Source organism: Fistularia commersonii, chromosome 9, assembly GCF_037954325.1.
Source record: "Fistularia commersonii isolate RoL2024-O1a breed Wild chromosome 9, RoL_Fcom_v1.0, whole genome shotgun sequence".
Classification (NCBI taxonomy): Eukaryota; Metazoa; Chordata; class Actinopteri; order Syngnathiformes; family Fistulariidae; genus Fistularia; species Fistularia commersonii.
In genome coordinates, this window is record NC_141292.1 from 5,503,756 (window position 1) to 5,525,581 (window position 21,826).

Sequence of the window (21,826 nt, forward strand, 5' to 3'; positions counted from 1 at the left end):
TTTGACCACTTTAGTTGATGCTGCATATAATTTTAGAAGGGTGTTTGTAACTTGTGTATCAGATTGTTTCATATCTAATTCAAATATGTAACATGATAAAGAACTTCATTTGATTATTCTGTGATTTTGACAAATGACCGAATTGACAACATGCAAGTTATTTTTGTTTTTAACCATTGATTGTTACATGTTTGTTTTCCAACCAAACTAAAAGAAGATATTTGGCTCTGTTGCTTTCTGCCATCCAGATGAGTTCAAGTCTTTCCTGAAGAGGTTGCCCTCTACTCACTTCCTGCCCATCAACAGTGTCCATCTCCTGTGGGGCAGCGACTGGGACCTGCAGGCCCGCTACAGGCTACTTCAGAGCTCTCTTGAGATCCAGCGGCTCAAGATCCAGCGCACTGCCCGAAAGCTCTTTGGCCTCAGCATCCGTTGTCACCACAATCCCAACCACCAAATGCCAAGGGAGAGGTGGGTAGAAACGCAACACTCGAGTTGGACAGCCCGGTGACATATTCAAAGGAAGTTTCTTCCAGAGATGACGGAAGGCTCTTATTTGGATTGTTGCTTCTCCGAGCATGCACACTGAGGTTGCCATCCATTATATATTTCAATTTATGGTTCTATTGCTGCTGTCCATCAAGTCCACTTAGTGCTGAGGCTTGCACATGCCGAAAGCACTCTTGCTCACTCTTGTATTTCACATTGCAGTCTGTAAAGAAAATGTAGCTGTGGGACACTTTTTGATAGGTCATTGCACACGTCTGTCACCACCAACTGCAGCCGCAGCTTAAGAGCATTGCTGCGGATGTGTCACAGCGTCAGCACAGCCCGCAACACCAGGAATCCCCTCCCCGTCCCTCCTTTCCGCAAATATCCGAAAACACCGGGCAAAATAGAACGGCGCACGGAATAGCCCGAAAAGCGCCTGGCCCTGCAGATGTCATCGCAGAAATGGGACCAGAATCTTTGAAATATTTATTTAAGTGGTCCGAGAACGAACAGTTGTTGACTGGCGCTGACAGAGAAAGAGCACAAACATGTTTGCACGAGAGTCGGCGAAGGTTGGTTGGGAAGTGTTATCAAAGAGACACTTCGTCTTCCATGCAGGATGTCTCAAGGGCATTGGATGGTGTGGGTAATAAGGGAGTAGGTTTATTACTTGCTTGAGACAGTTTTGCATCAGCTGGGGGAGGCATGTCATTTCATCACCTTTTGCACCACTGTTTACATACGTGGGGGAAAATGAAATAAATACTGATCACGTGGGGTTTCAAAGTACAGCATAGATTTAAGAGAATCATTTTTCCAAGTCTTGCACAGACCTTCATATTATTTATGATGTTTATTTCTTTAAAGAAACTTAAAAAAAAAAAAAAAGCGACATTATCAATCCATTAAAGAGGAATCCCGGTTGTTTTCAAAACAAGTCTTATTTTCCCGTGCAGCGAGGTTGAGACGAAAGCACCGAAGTGATTGCAATCAGAGCAGCACTCTGTGCAAGAAGTCTTCCTGGAACTAATACTTTGAATTATCTGAAAATGGATGAGGTGGGTGATCCAAGTGTGTCCTCTAAAAGATGTTTTTTTTGTGCATCTCATAAAAACAGAGAATGTTATCATTGGTTTCTGAAAACATTACCAAGAAGGATTTATTAGTTTGTTGTTGCTTTTTGGGGTGATTTTTTATGACTCTGTGTTGTACATAGCAGAACCGATGCATTAACCGAACAGACAAGAAATAACTCATGAATTGATAAATCTATTTTGATAAACTATTAGTCTTACATAAACACATGGGAACAATCTACCTATATAAATATAGATCAACCAACATGCTGCTAAGTTAGAGGAATTTCTCATTGTTAGCTAAGCTTTTTGCTATACTGGGCTATCCTAGGCTATGTTTGGCTAGTAAGCCAGACATTTCACCGACACCAAACTATCTGTGGAAGCGTTTTGCTTCATGCTGTCATTAATAAAAATGCCAGAAAGGGTCGTAAAAACACAGACTGACATATTATATGCCTTTGCAGTGTGACCAAAACTTAGCCTGCCCACTGGAAAACATGCACTTTTAGCAGACAGTCTTATAAGAAATGGGTATTCTTTCCCCCTGTATCATGCAGCATCCATTAAAGGCAACACTCTCTAGTAATAATTGACTAGTTGGAGAGTTTTTGATCGCTATAAATCATATCTTATGTCCTTTTTAGTGCTTCCGTCCTCTTCCGTTTTTTTTTTTCCTGGATTGTGAAAATATGTCCAGATCGTAACTCATGTTGCCATGCTGACATTCATACCCGAATGGCCATGAAACATCACCTCAAGGCGTGCACACCTTAGATAAGCCCTTTAAGTACATATTCACCATGTCAGGGAGACGTTTTGCTACCGATGATGATGTGAAAACATCTTCCCCATCTTCAGTATACAAGAATAGAAGAGATCTACGCTGCAGCAGGTCTGATCCCTTCACTGATTTTGTTTGAATCGTCCCTAGTCATACATCAGAGACACAACGACTTGGATCTTGTCCTCCACCAGATTCGCTGTGCACGTTCCCACTCGGAGAAGCACTTTGACAATAATCTTCATTGGCTTTATCCAGGGATGTCTTCAGCACTCGGATTTCTCAACGTGACAACATCAGCCCGGCTATCATTTAGATCACAGATTACCTCACTGACGCAAATCTCAAACATAAAGTGGCTAAACAAGAGCCTCTTAGGAATCTGAGGCTTCGGTTGTCTTCTCTAGCTGAATAAAATTAAAAAAAAAAAAAAAAAAAGGACTCTTCACTGTATAACACGGATATATGATAGTACTGTTAACACACTGGTGAGTCAAAAGGTTCATGCAGCCCATTTTGTTATTTTAGTGATATTAATGTGTAGTGTGATTGTGAAGTAAGTAGAGGTTGACTGATTTAACTGAGACAATTAATGGTAGTATTGAGATAAATGCCGCTCCCGAGGCCACTTAAAATACAATTAGAAGGCCAGTCGATGCTGCTGCTGCGGAACAGCTTTACTGGGTTGAGGCACCGCATATGTCGGGTGTCGGTGAATGTTGGGGGGCCTGAAATTGCTCTTATCAAATCTATTAATATTGGATCAAATGTTATGTACAACAACAATAAAAATACTACTATTACTACCAAAAATAAAAATAAAAATAAAACAATACTTCTACTCTTGCAGTTAGCAGAAAAATGAATCAATGAATAAAAAATCCACAGCCGGGAATGGAGTGAAGTAAACTGCCAAGTCGCAAGCATTATTTTAAGACGAGGAAGAAGAAAAAAAAAAAACTGGTTTTCTCACATCCAGTTTTATCTACCGTAATAAACAGCAGGGAGATGCATTTTCTGCAGCACTGGAATCAGATCAGGATTATTTGGTTAAACAAACATCTAGTCCATCACCCCGTCGATACTTGAGAAGTCACTGGCCTTCAAACAGGAGAATAAAGATAGGGTTGATTCTGATTATCCTCTTAACTCATGTGATTTGCTATCCTAAGCAATTCATTTGATAAGATAGCCAGCATTTGTTATGGTCAGTTGCATTTGCTAATTGACCGGGGATGGAGCTAAGATAAAGCTTAAATGGTGTGAGCACACCGAATGTGTGTATGTACAGGACAGCCTATTTGTGTGAGGGTATATGTGAATGCTTTTCCTCTGCTCCTTTGTACTTTGATACTTGATAACTTATTAGTATATATCATGAAAAGTTAAGTTATATGTGCTTAAATAATTGATGAATAAAAAAATTAAAAGAATCTTAAAAACTATAGAGGAAATTAAAATAATATGAATATTGATATTTTTGACATAGGTGACTATTGTTTCAATAGGCATGATAACATATTTGTAAGAGTCTGGGTCTTTAATTGAAATTATTTTTGAGTGAGTAGCCTGTATTGCTAGTTCTCATATGTATTTATTTTATTTTACTTGATTTATTTTATTCTTTCAAAAAGATAACTATGAATAATATTCATGACTGGATACTGTATGATCTTGAAGTCCTTCGATTGAATTTGATGGTGACTATAAATAGGGCTTACTTTGGAATTATGTATTTATTACCTTTTTATCATATACAGTGGTTTACTCATTTCAATAATTAGAAAAAAAAAATAGCAAAGAAATCAAATCCCTTCTGGCAAAACTTTTGCGCTGCTTGTGTCAGGGAAGGTCAAGAGCAATATCATCAGCAAGTTGGTGAGCTTGGGAACAGAAACAGCAGGAACATCTGGGATCCCGTTAAATACAGTATTACCACTTTACTGCGTTAAATAAGTCACAGACAAAACAAGACATTGTGATATTTGACTAGTTGATGCTCAAATAAATTGAATTTAATTCAATTAAATTAAATAAGGTAAAATAAAATCAGAAAATAAGATAAAATAGAATAAATCCCAATGGTCAAAATAATCCCATTAAGCAAACTATTGGCAAACCGGCGTTGGCATTTTCTGAAGTGAGATTTCAGTCATTGTCAGCAACAACAGATTTGGAGTATTAAAACTGCACCAACACGATGCTATACAAGGGTTGCAAAGAGAATCAAAGCCGAGGCAGCACATGAGAGCACTATCCCGCATATTTTTTTGTTACAACAGAGAATGTTCGTCTGGGGAAACTAAATCATTAATGAATTTAACATGTAATTTCCTACACAACGAGTGGGAAGGGAAACACAAACTGTAGTTCTAACTGTCAAAGCCATGTCTGGCTCACATCCTGGCGAGTACATCAGCAAGCTGTTTTTCAACACCGCGAACCGACGGGGTATCGACAAACGGAGAGTGGTGTCTGCGCTTTGAGACGCTGGTGCGAAGTGATCAAAGGCTTGAAACTGGCAGAGATGGCAGACCGCGGCCCCTCACAGCTACTGCCTGTGTTAAATGAGAAAATCAGTCCTCAGATGGGGACATAGTAAAGCAAGTTAGGGACACATGCAACACACTTTAGCTACTCTGCCAGCAGAACGTGGCATGAACGTGGCTCAAAAGGACTTCCTGCACTTAATCATTCGAGCTGTTTCTACTCACTGAAAGTCTATTTTGACGAAGAAAACATGAGCCGTTTCCATCTCCGATGACAGAACAATGAGGTATCATTTCATATAACGGAGGCAAAGTAGAGGTCAGTGTCTCTTGCAACAGACCCCATCCTTGCAGGGTTGCAGTTTTAAAGATGCTGCCTCAGACAAAGTGGCCCCGTAATCAGCGAAATCAGGACACTCTGTGAGACATTGCTGTGGAGCTCAGAGAAAGTATTATCCAAGGTTGACTTTAAATGGCTGCAGGCATAGCGCTGGGTCATCAGTTCAAGGATCAATTATGGGGAGAAAAGCTTGGACAATAGGCAAATAAATGGCAAGAAGGTCAACTAGAAAACGACCAAGAACGAGGCTACATGTTAGAAAACCCCTTAGATTATGTCTTCCACCATCCCCTTCAGCAACCTCTCTTCAAGTTCGAACCGTTTTAAGAGGCATGGGAGAAACTGTGAGGGGCTTCTGAGTCATTTATCTAGAAGACAAACTAAGAAGAAAAGAAAAGCCTTGAAGGAGTGTTTTAATTATTCACAGAAGTCTGGTGATTGGTTTTACTGAAAATGAATGCAGGGTAGACATATTGTCCATTTGTAGTAGATTTAATTTTTAGATTGAGTCTCTTGAAATAAAGCCATTGTCTTACATGTCTGTGGAGGTTCTCAGTCATCCAGGTCATGGTGAATACTTGTCGAAATCTTCACTTCTTTAGTTCAGAGTTGAAGAAGCCTCTCGGATGAGGGGTGAAATGCAGTTTCAAGTGAAGAAATTCAAGTCCAGTTGCCATGTCAAGAAGATTTCAACATTACCTTACATGGATTCGAATCAGCAATGGAAAGACCAGTTTTTGGTGGACCACAAATTCAATGTGCATTGATTGTCGATATGCTTCAAAATAAGCAAAATTAACAAACATGTATTGGTTTCATTTCATGATTTAGTTTGGCCTTCACAAAACATGTCTATTGATGCAACACTGTTAAAGCCGGAGGAATGAAGTCCAACCCAGAACATTGAGGGTTCACCGCACCTTTATTTTTAGTCCATTTGAATATCGCAAAGTGCATGACCGCAAGACCTTGAAAAAAAAAAAAAAAAACACCCTTTAATGATGTTCAAAATATTCGGAGAGACAGGATGTTCATGAAAACTATTCAGTTTCAGCAATACTTACTCTGACCTTTCACTCAGAAAATTGATTTTAGGATGGTTTCACTTGAGAATAACTCATTTTGTGGTTCAGTGCCCTCGTGCGTCTTCGGCATGCTTGTGACACATGAACTTTCCAGGGGTTCTTCTAAAGTTCTAGTGACCGTAATGACATCTCATAATCATTAGCACTTTTTATTCAAAGTTTAAAAAATTATTTCATTCCACTGCTGGTTTCTCCCCCCTGCAGCAAATGTGACAATAAAACAAAATACACTGTCAGGGATTTAATGCTATGTCCCTCTGTATGTGTGTGTGTGTGTGTGTGTGTGTATGTGAAATGTGCTGAGCAAATAAGGCCTTCTTGTCTAGTCCAATGAACACCCAATGTATTTGGCTTAATCCCATCCCATCAATTCCAGTGTAACTGGAGGAAAACTGATGAATGGCAGCTACAAATCTATCATAAAATCACTGTTGCTGTTAATTTTCTCATGAAAAATTATTATTAATATTCCCAACGGACGGTATCCATCTTTCACACGTAGGCCCCTGCAACGGGACTCTTCCAGTATGGTATTGTAAGAACTGTTTTGGGGGAGTTCTGTTGTTTGTGAGGAACAATCTGACTTCTCTAAAACAGGAAGAAAAAAAAAGCAGACGATCACGATATTTTCAATGTTGCTATTCTGATCCATCTGCCAGTAAATAGCAATCAAAAAGACACCTGAAATTATACCTTGAATCAAAGGAAAAAAGCATCTTCAGTGTCAACAATTGCGCTTGTACTTTTTTTTTTCCCGTCTGCCGAGGAGCGTCTCTAACAATGATACCTTTTTTCCTAAAAATGGACGTGTTCCTCCCTCCATTATTCCTCCCAAATCGCTAGATTACCCAGTACTTCTCAAATATTCTCTTCATCTTTTCCACTGCTTTCAGAGCAGACTACTGTTTTGGGTCTGACAAGAAAAAAACGAGGCGCATTGACGTTCAACACTTAAGCTTCTTTCGAATGATTTTTTTTTCGAGAATCGGCAGATCTTTGGCAGGCTATCCATTTTTTGAAAAGAGTGCTACCCAGTGTTACTTTTGTTCTGCAATATATCGCAGTTCAGGCTTTTAATGTAAACACTTGTAGCCTCAAAACTGCCCATCCCTCCTTGCAGCTCTATGAGTCCCAAATGGTTGTTTGCAGCCTTTCCTCAGCTCGAGAGGATGCATTTACCATGACAGATTCCACTTTGATCTCAGGTATCTAATTGGTGCCGGTCGAGTCTCAGAAGGTATCGAGAAAGCTCCTGTTTACGCCTCGATTTAATCTGCTCTTCGTTTATTCTGAGAGTTGTTCGAGGAATAGCCGCTGGTAAATTAAACCACCCTTCTGAGAAGCATGAGATGGATATAGTTTGAGTAAATGAATACATCCAAATACTGAAATGTTTATAGTTTTCAGATGTCAGCTGTTACTTTTTGAATGTAAAACAGCCATGACTGATAAATATGGAGCCTTATTTGACAACTGTCAAATACAATTGATTACATATATACACTGCTCAAAAAAAAAGGGAACACTAAAATAAAACATCCCAGATATGAATGAATGAAATATTCTTATTAAATTCTTTGTTCTTTACATACTTGAATGTGGTGACAACAAAATCATACAACAATTATCAATGGAAATCAAAGTTATTAACCCCTGGAGGTCTGTAATGAAATAACACTCAACATTAAAATGGAAAAACTCACTACAAGCTGATCCAACTTTGATGAAATGTCCTGAAAACTAGTCAAAATGAATCCATGTTGCTTCCTAAATGGACAGTTTCAATTAACAGACGTGAGATTGACTTGGAGTTACGTTTTTTTGTTTAAGTGGTCCCTTTATTGTTTTAGACAGTATATATATCCCTGGAAATTGTAGATATCTTAATTGGTGGCACTCTCTGTTTTTCATTTTATTTTATTTTATTTTATTAGTTATTGCTTATTGGTTCTCTTTTTTTCCCCAAGGCCATAAGTATGTTTTCTTTTTTTTATTATCCATCAAATGCTGATGATATATTGTTGAGCAATAATGTACAATTTGATCCCTGTAACCATTTTTAATAGTTTAAATTACTATCTGAATCTTTACTATCAAACTCTACAGAAGTGAATTATGACTACGGATGTACAGCATGAAATACTTAAAGGCTGTATTAGAATAATTATTTCACATCCAATGTCTCCCATAGGGAAGTAATAACACATGAATGCAACAAAGCATGTGTGCTTCATGCTTATAGGGGGAGTTGATATATTGAATTTGCAAAATATTCTGAAATAGGTTCCTGCCAAATCATGTCCCAAAAATTATAATACCATTTTGTGATGTGTAATATTAAACATACAAATGGCTTGACACGATTAAACGAAAAAAAGCTTTAAAGTTATTTCCCAAAATACAGCCAACGCCTTTTTATGATGGGCTCGACTCAGTACTTGAATGGATTTGAGGGTTCAAATGAACCTTCACCTTGACTCATCCGCCTTTTAAAATTAAACTTAGTGAGTTCACACTTTGTGGTTCCGTTGTCCTCTATAGGTGATCTGTTCAGGCTCATTTAGGTATAGCTTGGGGGCTTTCTGGCCTGCTGAGAATGCAATGTCATCCATCATAGTTAATGCTTAGGTTCATTAACATGTCAAGCTAACCTTGACCAGCCCTTCTCTCTGAAAAATCAGGATTCACAATTCATCTGCGATAGTCAGAAAATAAGATCCAATGCTGTCAAGATGACAAGGAAAGATGCCAGGGGGTAAAGCAGAGACAAGCTAAGAATAGCAAGTGATGCCTTCCACCTAAGGGGACATGATAGAGCTTATGCCCCGTGAACGGAAGACGCCGTCCTATTCCTGGATTATTCTGACGAGATATCCTTACGTTATGGATTGTTGCTCATCTTCATCACTTTCATCACGTTAATTCAATATGTTAAGTCAAAGGCAAAGGCTTTATATATGGAGTTTGACATTAAATACTGTATACCCCCAAAAATGATAAACTCAAGAAAAAAAAGGCCAGGATACTGGACAAAAAACAAATAAAAACATACAATTTTCCATGGAGGTTCTCAGTCGTCCAGGTCACGGTGAATTCTTGTCAAAATATTCTTGGAAGAAATTCAAGTCCAGTTGCCACAATGAGAAGATTTTGCCTGCACCTTATCCATAAACATTTCACATGTAGAAATACATTTTTAATATCCCTTTACCGTTTTCTCTTCTCTGTCTAGGTCTGTGATGCAGTGGCTGAACAGGGTTCAGTCTTTCCTGTACTGCAATGAGAATGGTTTCTGGGGGACGTTCCTGGAGAGCCAACGGACATGCGTGTGCCATACGGGCGTCACCCTGTGCCAGCGACCCATCCCGTGTGTCATCGGTGGCAACAATAGCTGCGCCATGTGCAGCCTGGCCAACATCTCCCAATGTGGCTCCTGCAACAAGGGCTACAAGTTGTACCGGGGCCGCTGCGAGCCCCAGAATGTGGACTCAGAGCGCAGTGAACAGTTCATCAGCTTTGAAACCGATCTGGATTTTCAGGACTTGGAACTTAAATACCTGTTACAAAAAATGGATTCACGGCTGTACATCCACACTACCTTCATCAGTAATGAGATCCGGTTGGAGACTTTCTTTGACCCGAGGTGGCGCAAACGAATGTCCCTGACACTCAAGAGTAACAAAAACAGGATGGATTATCTCCACATGATAATCGGTCTGTCGATGAAGATCTGCCAGATGCGAAATAGCAGCATTGACCCCATGTTCTTTGTGTATGTAAACCCCTTTAGCGGTAGCCACTCAGAAGGCTGGAGCATGCCCTTCGGAGAACACGGTTACCCCCGATGGGAAAAGGTACGTCTGCAGAACTCCCAGTGCTTCAACTGGACTCTCTTACTGGGTAACCGATGGAAGACCTTCTTCGAGACGGTCCACATTTACCTGCGGAGCCGTGCCAAGATCCCGACCGGGTTGCGCAACGACACGGGACAAGGCCCGGTGGACCTTGCAGATCCTAACAAGCGACAGATCTACATAAAGATATCCGATATCCAAGTGTTTGGCTACAGCCTGCGCTTTAACGCCGACCTACTTCGTAGCGCGGTGCAGCAGGTTAACCAGTCATACACACAAGGGACTCAGTTTTACTCATCCTCATCTGTTATGCTCCTGTTGCTGGACATTCGGGATCGGATTAACCGTCTTGCGCCCCCATCTGCGCCTGGTAAACCCCAGCTGGACCTTTTTTCTTGTATGCTTAAGCACAGGCTTAAGCTCAACAACAGCGAGATGATCCGTGTAAATCATGCCTTGGACATGTACAGCACAGAGATACTAAAACAATCAGATCACCTGACTGCGAAACTCTGTTGATCATTTTAACATCGACGTAAGGATAGAAAAACAGAAAAAAAAAAAAAACAACAAAGCAAAACGAACAAATGAAAAAACTAAAACAGAAATGAACTCTAAGGGATAACACATTTGTCTTTTTAATTTCTGGACCTTTTTCTGCCTTTTGATGTACTATGAACTTTGTAAGCATAATTCTTAAATAAGAAAAAAAAAGGGGGGAAAGTATCGATGAAAAGCATTTTAGGCAGATAAAGAAGATTAATAAAACCATTATAATGACTGTATTATAGTTGCCCGAGCATGTCTGTCATTCCCTAAAAGAACTTTAGCCATTAAGAGGGACAAAAAAATACATAAATAAATAAAAAGAAATAATATTGATTTTATTGATTTTATGTACTGGTGAAAAGAGGCCTTGATTTTGCTCTGAGGGATCAAAGGTTATATCTGAAACTGCCATTCTTTACTAAGAGAAAAATGAATATATACATAAATATATAAAGAAATCAATTTAAAAAAAGAAAAAAAAAAAGAAAGAAAAAAAACATTTTTAAAGGGAAAATGACCTAACACAAGGGCAGACCAGATATGCTTTTATTTCAGCCGATGTGGAAAAATAACGGGCGGTTTAGTAATTTAAAATGTTTATACATCGTAAGGATGGAAGAGCCCTACTGTGTAAGTAGTCAACACATTGCCTAATGAGTCTTTGTTACATTTCAAATCCACGGCGAAAAAAACCCACGTTGCTCTTTGTGAGTTTTGATGCACTCTGTCATTGTTCTGACACATAAGGCACACAGCAGGGCAGTAATGGATAGTCATGTCAAATAACAAAAGCCAGCTGTTTATATATACATATATATGTGGGTGGAGGTTTGTATGTATGTGTGTGCATATATCTTTTATTTCGTTTTCTTTATTTTTGGGCTCGATGCTTGTCGTTGTTTGTTAATTGAATGTGTCACTTGAGATTGACTCCAATCGAAGCTGAATCGTAAATTTGGAGCGCTTCTTTCCGTGTTTGGAATTCAAGCTGTGTTTTTTCCTTCTTTTAGTTATTTTTTTTCCTCTTCTTCGTTTCTTTCTTTTTTTTTTCCCCACAAGGCAGTACCTCCTGGTGCGTGAGTGCAATATTGTGGTCTGAAGATTTAACAATCAATGCTATTTTGTACAGCTTTGCAAAATGTACATGTCGTGACTGCTGATTTCGTGGAGCTTTTCGGCACCAAGAGCAAAATGTAAACATTCATCCTTCAGGCACATCAACGAGACAACTTAAAGCCATACACTTTCCTGAGGTAGACATTAAGTCCACGCTCCTTTCAAGAACTACATATTCATGACAGAATGTTTCATTGGCGTCGTTTCTTTTTACTTTTGCAGTTGATATAAAATAAGAGCACAGCGAAAAAGACATACGGCGGAAGCAGGTGCATCATGTTGGGTACAATTGTGTTGTAAAGCCATTGAATGTGTCTTTTGTGCTTCAGAAATGAAAATACAAACCAGTGATATTAAAGCTTACATATAAGATTTTTTTTTTTTTAATCTGTAACTTCTCATGACCGCACGCGGTTTTCTTTTACAGATTTAACAACTGACAACAATGAGCAGAGCATCTCAACACTCTCATACGACTAGTACACACTACCTAAGTACTGATGGTCACACTTTTTGGAGTAAACCAATGCTGATATATTGTTATACCTGATGAGCTTATGTAAATACGATATTGCTTTCTTTTGGGATCAACATTATATTATTTTATTAGAGCTCATATTTTCTTGCTTTTGGTATAGAATGTACCCATTTGAAAATAAAAGAAAGAGAAAAGAAGTTGTAAAACTGCACATGGCATCCTCTTACAGTAAAGTGAAAAAAAAAAAAAAAATCATGACAAAAGATGCTAGCCCATATGCAAGATCTCTGAAACCCATATAATTATAAATGTTATTATAATGATATTTTAAAAGTATCTATTTATTTTTTAATATTCTTTTTTATTTATTTTATTTTTTCATTTACCTTTTTTTTTCTTCGGTTAAATTGGAGGGCTGCCCAGTGCGAAGGTGAAGTATATTTAATAGGATAACCAGGGTGATTTGTGATATAAATGTGGGCGATAACTACGTTTAATTACAAGTTGTTTTTATGTTTTTTTGTTTGTTTGTTTTTTTTTTATATAATTACCAGGCTCAGCAGTCATGGGGACATATTTACTGGCAGCATTTCTTCATTTTTTTTACCTGAGTCCACAAAACCCTATCCTCAAATAGACTATTTTTCAATTAAATTGCTTTGTTCACACAATACTCGAGTATCTCTGCTCATAAGAGTGTGTGGACAAAAGAGGTTGGAAAAGAATTAGATTTTTGTATCATCTTGGCAAAATCAAAACTTAGACACTTTATCGGGCAACAAGAGTACTAAATCTAATGAATCCCATGATTCTGAAGTTAGAAAAAGTAGTTATTGAGATATATACTCAGTCCACAGATTAGCGCATATGTTGTGGCCTTTTAGCTCAAACATTGCTCAGCTTGTCAGGCTCGGGCACACATTTGGTGATTAATCTCATTTTCATGTTGTTAAATATCCAACGAAACCCTCGGAGGACGAGCAATTACCGCCACAGTACAACACTGTTTCCAACGTGCATATGGCAACTGTGCCTGGAGACAACGGGCAGCAACAAGGTCAGAGAGGACATCTGGATAGATGGATAGCAGCGAAAAAAAACAACAAAAAAAAAAAAAATGTGGCGCATCATAAAAAAGGGGTGCATCTGCTCGAATGTGGATGTTTGATCCCGTGGTTGCGGCCTGCTGCCGCTGCTGCCCAAACCTAATTGGCTTAAGGACAAGACTGGTGACAGTTGCTGAAAGCACCGTGTTCTAGTAACTTAATAGGTTTTGTAATGAAGTTGCATTTTAATAGAAAGGCCGATGTTGATGTAGCAGTGCTCGACACAACAAACGCAGCAACATCCTAAACTTTACAGCAGTCACATTAACATGCTATGAATATGCTGTAATGTGAGCCTTTAGTTCTGCTAATACACGCCGATTTCACAGAGTAGGGGACCGAAACCACGCAGGGTAGCCATCACATGCCTTGTTAAGTCTGCTTTAATCAAGCTTACTTTTATTTCTAATTCTTGGTTCAGTTACTTTGAGTTGGTGTTAACACTGAGATTAAACACTGATGTGGACCCAAACAACTGAACCTGTTAAAGAAGAGGAGGAAGAAAAAAAATTATTATCGGAAAATGCGCTGATTTAAGACATGTTAAATGTAAGTCAGCCAAAATTGCTGCGAAAAAGCAACTCAGTCACTTATTTAGATGTGATTAACATCGATAACCCTTGTGCATACTCAGACTTCAATTTTTCAACGTGATATGATCAAAAATATCAACTCGTTCCCCCAATTAAGGTTCACATTTGATTGCTGTCAATCAAATGTGAAACCAGAGTAGTAAAGCAGAGAAGAATGATGCGGACAGATTTTCATTTTTTTTTAATTCAAGAAAGTGCACAGGAGCAGACTTCGGAAGACGATTACCCTTTCGATAAAAGTCCGTTATGCAACATGATGCAAAAAAAGAAAAGGAAAAGCAACTGAGAAATGAACAATCTGACATTTGGAGCTAGCTGCAAGAAATAAATTGTGATTTTACATGGCTGATTGAGATTAATGTAACAAGCAAGCTAGCGAGCAGAGACAAAGCATCAAATGAGACTCTCCAGGAATTGCGGCAAACGTTTGTGTCAGTTTTAATTATTTCTATCCTGGCACAAAAGAGAGGCTAAATTTGACGAAAAAACCTTTCTAGTACAACTCAAAGTCTCACATTTCTTGACCTGGGAGTTGGACTTGTGCACCTGAAGTCCCAGCATGGGTGTGTAAAGCAATGCCACTCATTTAGGATGAGCAAAATGAATGACTTTGCCCCACCTCAAATGAAAATGCCTCCAAACAGAATACTGTCTGCCTGCATTTTTTCATAGATTCATCTCACATGAATCTATAATGGAGACTCTCTTCTGTTTTAATCACCACAGCTGTCTGCAGAATCTGCAAAACAGCTGGTGTGCTCATGCTCTACAAATATAAATGCGACCTGAGATACGACTCCAGCCCCTAGTCTATCATTTTTGATTGTGGTTCGTTGGAAAATCAGTGCTTGAAAAGACACCAAGACGAGAGAGAGCGAGCAAGAGCGAGAAAGAGAGAGAGAGAGAGAGAGAGAGAGAGAGAGAGAGAGAGAGAGAGAGAGCGAATGAGATGACCCGGTCAAAAGCCTGACAAGCTTGTGATGTACTAAAATGGCATGATATATAAATATGTACATTCCTTAATTTTCTTAACAGTTTTATTGTTAAGCACCCATACAGGAATAGCCCTCAAAAATAGTTAGATAATTTATAAATTATTATTATTATTATTATTATTATTATTATTATTATTAAGTGCCTGTTACCTATCCCTTTAACATATTTAGAGCTAGAGAAAAATTATTCTGGGTGTTCAAGAGACATCACAATTGCTTCTTTTTTTGTTTGTTTGACTTTTTACTTTTTGTCATATATTTTGGACAAATACAAACTTCATCTCCTCCTGAAGCCAAAAACCTTCAAGGGGGTTTGTGCATGTATTAAAAAAAAAAAAAGAAAAAAAAAAAAAAAAGAAAAAAAAAAAACATCATCCTCCAAAAAGGAGACAAACGATGACATGGAATAACGGTGGGCATCTTTTGTCCCCTGTTGTACAGTATCTCTGTAAATATTAACTCTGTTACAATAACAGTTTTCTGCTACGGTACCAATGTTATAAAAATGACAGTATTGAAAGGGAATACAAAGGCTACTTCAAAAAAAAAAAAAAAAAAAGCCCTCCATTTAAGTACATTAGCACAAAGTACAGGGCACTCATGTCGTATGTATCCAATTCGGTTCATTGCAAATTCTGACTGTTGTTTTGTTGTCAAGACAAATTAAGTTTTCAGCCACTGCAAGGTCCATGAAACAAGCACATTTACTTGTATGGCATTATGCTACCATGGTGTTGCTTATTTGTCATGGATATGTCTGAGAAATGTTGCACCTAATACCTTGCCTATGTACTTTATTGCTGTTCTGTTGGGATTCATTATATCAGCTTCTTTCAAATGAATGTTTCATATAATACTCTATTTCTCATTAAAATGCTATATTTAATAATAAGAGCAAGACTTGTTTGTAACATTTCCACTGAGTTGTTACTGTACCACTGCATGGTATTATTGTTGCTAGCCAGCCAGCCATTTTTTTTTCCCCCAATGCAGATAAAAATAAAAATAAAAATAAAAATAAAAATAAAAATAAAAATAAAAATAAAAATAAAAATAAAAATAAAAATAAAAATAAAAATAAAAATATTCTCACCACATTCCATCACGTGAAATAAACAGATCTCCATCACAACTGATTACTGTGGAAATCCTCTGCTGGGTAAGTCATATGGAGGAGCATGATAGTTCCATACGAGGCAGCTGCTATGGAAGCAGATTTCGCCTGGCTATTGTAAATGCCTGGGATTATACTTGGATCACGTTCATAGTGCAAGTAAACTGACACCACCTTTCCGGTATTGTCTCACCCCATTTTTTTTTTCTTTTTCTGATCTACATCCCAGCGGAATTTCCGGAGTGATACCATCACAAATGAACTACTTTTAGACAAACTGATTCTTTTTTTTTTCTTCTTTGGTCTGCGCTGATATCTAACCAAGGAGCTAAACTTTGCTGTAGTGAATTTAGGGAATAAATGCGAGGCAGTCTGCATTTAGAGCAACTTGGGCTGGATGCCCAGGTGTGAGAGACCCTCAAGGCAATGGATCATCATGTTTAATTAAAATCGGGAAGACTAGACCATAGTGCTATTTGGCTCAAGGCATAATGATATGGCAACTTAAATCACAAGACATCCCAACTTTATTATTTACCGAATAACAGCAGGAAAACAATCCAAGCTCATCCAGCGGTCGGGGTTGCAGGAGCCCTCAGCTGTCATTGGCCGAGAGGCTCCTGCACAGGTCCACTCACAGGACCACATATGGTGACACACTCCCTTAACTCTCTCATGTCTGGGCAATTCAGGGTTTCAAATTGACCAATTGGACTCCAATTTGACTCCAAATGGATTCCGATTGGATTCTGGGAGGAAACTGGAGAACTCAGTGGAAAGTCACGCAGAAAAGGGGAAAACATGCAAACTCCACACAAAAAAACCCAGTCGGAATCAAACCGGGGACCTTTCTTCCTGGCGCTAACCACTGTGCCACCAAAAGAAAAACAAACAAACAATAAGGTCTGTATGGCGATATATAAAGGAGTTGATATTTTTATTCATTCATGCTCAGTACGAGAGCTCCAAGAGTCTGCAATTTCTGCCTGATTACTTTGCAAAGTTTCATGTGCTGAGGTCTGAGCCTTAAACCTCTCCGGTGAAACACTTGCAGTATTTTTAGGGTCATTATCCTGCTGGAAGGCACAATCTCAGACCTTGTCTCAAGTCCCCGAAACAGCTTTTCACTTTGAATTGCCTTGTACGTGGCTCCATTCTTCTTCCCCTTAATCCCGACCAATTTTCTAGTTCCAGCTGATGAAAAGGATCCTCACAGTGTGATATTGTTGTCGCTGTGTTTCACTGTAGGGAGGCTGTTCTCAGGGCCATGGGCGATATTATGTTTGTGCTACATATTTCCATACAGCCAAAGACAAGGAAGTTGCTATTTTTTTCTTGTTTTTTTTTTTTTTTTTTTGTTGTCTTACCTTAGATTACACTCACATAGTTTTTTTTCCATGAATATATATATATATATATATATATATATATATATATATATTTTTTTTTTTTTTTTCTTTATGAAATTGGCAGTCTAGTCAATCATTTCATTAATTCTGTAAAAGCATGTAGTGATAGTAATATCATACAAAAAAGCAGTATTGCAGAAATAATAACCATACCGTGGCAAATACTACAACAGCAACAACAACAAAAAAAATAAGTGTAAGGTCTGGATTGAATAATAAATATAAAATTGCTTTATATTTCCTTCCTGAAAAATAAAAAAAAAAAAACTGATTATTTTTGTATGCACACACTATATGGCCAAAAGTATTCGCTTACACATCCAAATAATGGGAATCAGGTTTTCCAATCACTTCCATGGCCACAGGTTAATAAAATCAAGAACCTAGATATGCAGACTCAGGAGCGTGGTGAAATTCCAGCGTGGAACTATAATAGGATGCCTTCTATGCAACAAATCCAGTCATGAAATGTCCTCGTTCCTAAATATTCCACAGTCAAATGTCAGCTGTATTATAAGAATGTGGAAGTGTTTGGGAATGACAGCAACTCAGCCACGAAGTGGTAGGCCACGTAAACTGACGGAGCGGGGTCAGACGTCCAGACTTCATGTGGCCTTCAGATTAGCTCAAGAACAGTGTGCAGAGAGGGTCATAGAAGGGGTTTCCATGGTTGAGCAGCTGCATCCAAGCCCCACATCACCAAGTGCAATGCAAAGTGTCGGATGCAGTGGTGTAAAGCACGCCGCCATGACTCCAGAACAGTTAGTTTGGCAGTTGCCAGGAGAACGGTACTTGTCTGACTGCAACGTGCCAAGTGTGAAGTCTGGCGGAGGGGGGATTATGATGTGGGGTTGTGTTTCAGGAGTTGGGCTCGGCCCCTTAGTTCCAGTGAAACAACTCTGAAAGCTTCAGCGTACCAAGACATTTTAGACGATTCCATGCTCCCAAGTTTGTGGGAACAGGTTGGAGCTGCCTCCTTCCTTTTCCAACACGGCTGTGCACCAGTGCGCAAAGCAAGGTCCATAAAGACATGGATGACAGAGTCTGGTGTGGATGAACTTGACCAGTTGCATAAAGTCCTGACCGTAACTCGATAGAACACCTTTGGGATGAATTACAGCGGAGGCTGAGAGACAGGCCCTCTCTTCCAACATCAGTGTGTGACCTTACAAATTTGCTTCTGGAAGAATGGTCAAAAATTCCCATAAACACACTAGATCTAGTGGACAGCCTTCCCAGAAGAGTTGAAGCTGTTAAAGCTGCAGAGGGTGGGCCAATGTCACATTGAACCCTCTGAAATAGGAATGGGATGTCACGTAAGTTGATATGCAAGTTAAGGCAGTCTAGCGAATACTTTTGGCCATATAGTGTATATATACCTCTTAAAAAAATAAAGGTTCAACACACTTAAACAACACAATGTAACTCCAAGTGAATCACACTTCTGTGAAATTAAGATGTCAAAGTGTTCATTTTGACTTGTTTTAAGGACATTACGTCAAAGGTGGATCAGCCTGTAGTGTGTTTTTCCACTTTTTCCAATTTTGAGTGTGACTACTAATCAAGGCTGCCATGGGTTAATTCATTTGATTTCCATTGATAATTTTTGTGTGATTTTATTGTCAGCACATTCGATTAATCTTTCATTAAATCATATCAAGGATGTGCTATTTTAGTGTTCCCTTTATTTTTTTGAGCAGTTTTTTTTATATATAGGTGTGTGTATATACATTTTTACACAAATGCATACATATGTATACACACACACACCTATATATATATATATATCATCATCATACATACATGTGTCTACATAAGTTTATACACATGCGTGTGTGTCTGTCTAACTATTGATGCTGTATATACATATATATATATATATATATATATAGATAAAACTTTTTTAAATTTTTTTTATTGAATGGTTTGTCTACTTACTCTACTTTTTAAAGTAATCCTCACATTATTTTTTAAAGATGAACTTTGGAACAATGTAATACAAAAATGTTTTTTTCTCCAAATTATTCATTTATGTACTCCTTTGGTGTCTATCGATACTTGCGTTCTTCTGAGATCTTTTCTTCGAAGAATAATGATTCTAGCTTTATTCAAAAGGTTCTAGAGGAAACCCTGGGGTTGTTTTCAAACGATACCAGTATTTATTTCTGGCTCTATATTGTTTTCTCCTTATTCTACAAAAGTGGCTTTGCGTGAAGTACATTTTGAAGTATTTGACAATCCTCTTTCACTCAAACAAGTGGAGGGGGATCCCAAGACACAGAAAGCAAAGACATTCAATTTGAATCAAATGTCTGAAAGCCAAAGAAAATGTTCAAACTTTTAATGCACAATCAGCACAAACAGCCTCCTAGATGAATCCGTTTGATTCATGATCTCCATCCTGTTGCTACCCCAATCCAGAGAAATCAATAACGATTTCTCACCTGAATCCTAATAAATAAATAAATAAATAAATAAATAAATAAATGAAAATGCACGTCAATAGACACCCTATAAGACGCATCGGTCATCTACTCAGGAGGAGAAGGTTCGCATTCTAATGTGGAAGCATTCAAACTCAGTGCTGGTGAGGAGCTTGGAGGATGAGCTCAAGTAACTGGACCTGCGTTATATGAGCTGTGTCTCGACGGTCTGCTGAGCCTGGTAAGCTCTTCCTTCGTGTCATTCCCTTCAGGCAATTGCCAAGAAGACTAATGGATAGAGAGATTAGGATATCAATAATTCTAGCCTCATCCTTTGAAATTGTATTCAGATTATGGGGGAAAAATTACTCTTTATTTCAGAGATGATGGCAGAGATAGAAATATTGAGGTTCTCCTTGGGAATGAGGGAAATAGATAGGATCAAGAACATGTCCATCTGAGGGATTGCGCATGTTGTGGTCAGAGCAGTCATTTGTGGTGAAGTTCACAGCTGGTGAGGCATTGACCTCATCACAATCACATTTACAAACATATAAACCCTGCAGAGTGGCTCATTCACCGTTTGATAGGGAGCGGTTAAGGGGTCATGTTTAAAATCTCATATCAGCTTTCTTCACACATACAAACTGTAGCAAAGAAAAAAAGCATATTAAATTAAACAAAAAAAAAGTAATTATGGTCTTACCTTTTAGTAAGTCCAATTGAGAAAATTGTCCAAGTTGGGATATGTAATTCTCCATTTTGAAAGTGAGGAGAGAAAAACATAAATGCATGGCTGCACATAACTTGCTAACTTTAGCTTGCTGTCACTGTATTCTGCAGCCAAGGAGTTGCAAGAAGAATCAGAGAGGCACCAACTTCGTCCCAATCAGATATACAAACCTATTGTAGCGTTTTAATAAGGGAAAACACCTGGTTGACAGTAAAACGTCCGTTTAATAAGCAATAGCGCTGTTGGCCACAGCCACACTACACAAGCCTGCAATACAACTAATTCTGGGTAAAAAAAAAAAAAAAAACAGAATTCCTTGCACCCCAAACCACAGTCACAAAATTCCCAGCAACCCGAAAATCAAACAGAAAACAAACATCAAAATAAACCTCAACATTCGTGACTCGCTGCAATATGATCCCTACTGAGGTGCTAATTCACCAATTAAGCCGAGGAGTCACAAGAAGAATCCTTGGAATCACGAGCACCCCCTAGCATGAGGCACGAGAACTGCATGGCTCACTTAGTGGCTCTTTGCAGCCATTTTATGATCACCTAGTACAAGACACTAGTAACACACATACAATTGTTGAAAAAACACTTAACATTGGAAATGTTGTTCACATAGCAAAAGTGTTTGAACATTTTAGTAGCGACATACAGAGATATAGCAATATGGTCTTAGTGCAGAGCATGCCAGCAGTCAGTAGTAAATGTGAAAATCCAGCAATTTTGAATGAAAAATAATCTAAAACTGGTGAAGTTAAAGGAAAAATAATTTGTTTAGTATAAATCACTGAAATAATACTGAAATAACGTTTCATTTTTTTTTTTTCATTTTACATTTTTTTTTCTTTCCAAGATTGGCGTTTGAGGCACGGCCTCACCTGGACTGACTGGGTCCCCTGACTGGGTCGGACCGAGGTGGTTTGGATCTGGACAGAAAAAGGATGGTGGACTGGAGGTAAACCAAAGACGGGTTTTATGGATGACACAAAACAGCGCATGAAGTTTGTCTGTGTGAGGGAAGAGGAGTTGGAGGACACGGTTGGATGAAGGAATTCATCATCATTATTGATTTACCGTTACTAACCCTGAAGCGAACAGGTGAAAAGAAAAGAAGAAGAAGGCCACCTGATGTAGGATAAGCACGACAAACATCTCACAGCATCAGTACCGAATGAACTGCT

General features: G+C 38.5%; 1 protein-coding gene across 1 annotated transcript in view; it reads left to right on the plus strand.

Moving 5' to 3' along the window:
• The window catches only part of brinp1 (bone morphogenetic protein/retinoic acid inducible neural-specific 1), a 125,321-nt gene extending 114,433 nt beyond the window's left edge, over window positions 1-10,888 (plus strand). Inside the window, exons 7-8 of the mRNA XM_086152121.1 lie at window positions 249-471; window positions 9,499-10,888. Of these exons, the coding sequence (XP_086008247.1) occupies window positions 249-471; window positions 9,499-10,639 (1,364 nt within the window). The 3' untranslated portion in view covers window positions 10,640-10,888. The remainder of the gene's footprint in view (window positions 1-248; window positions 472-9,498) is intronic.
• Window positions 10,889-21,826: the final 10,938 nt, after the last annotated feature.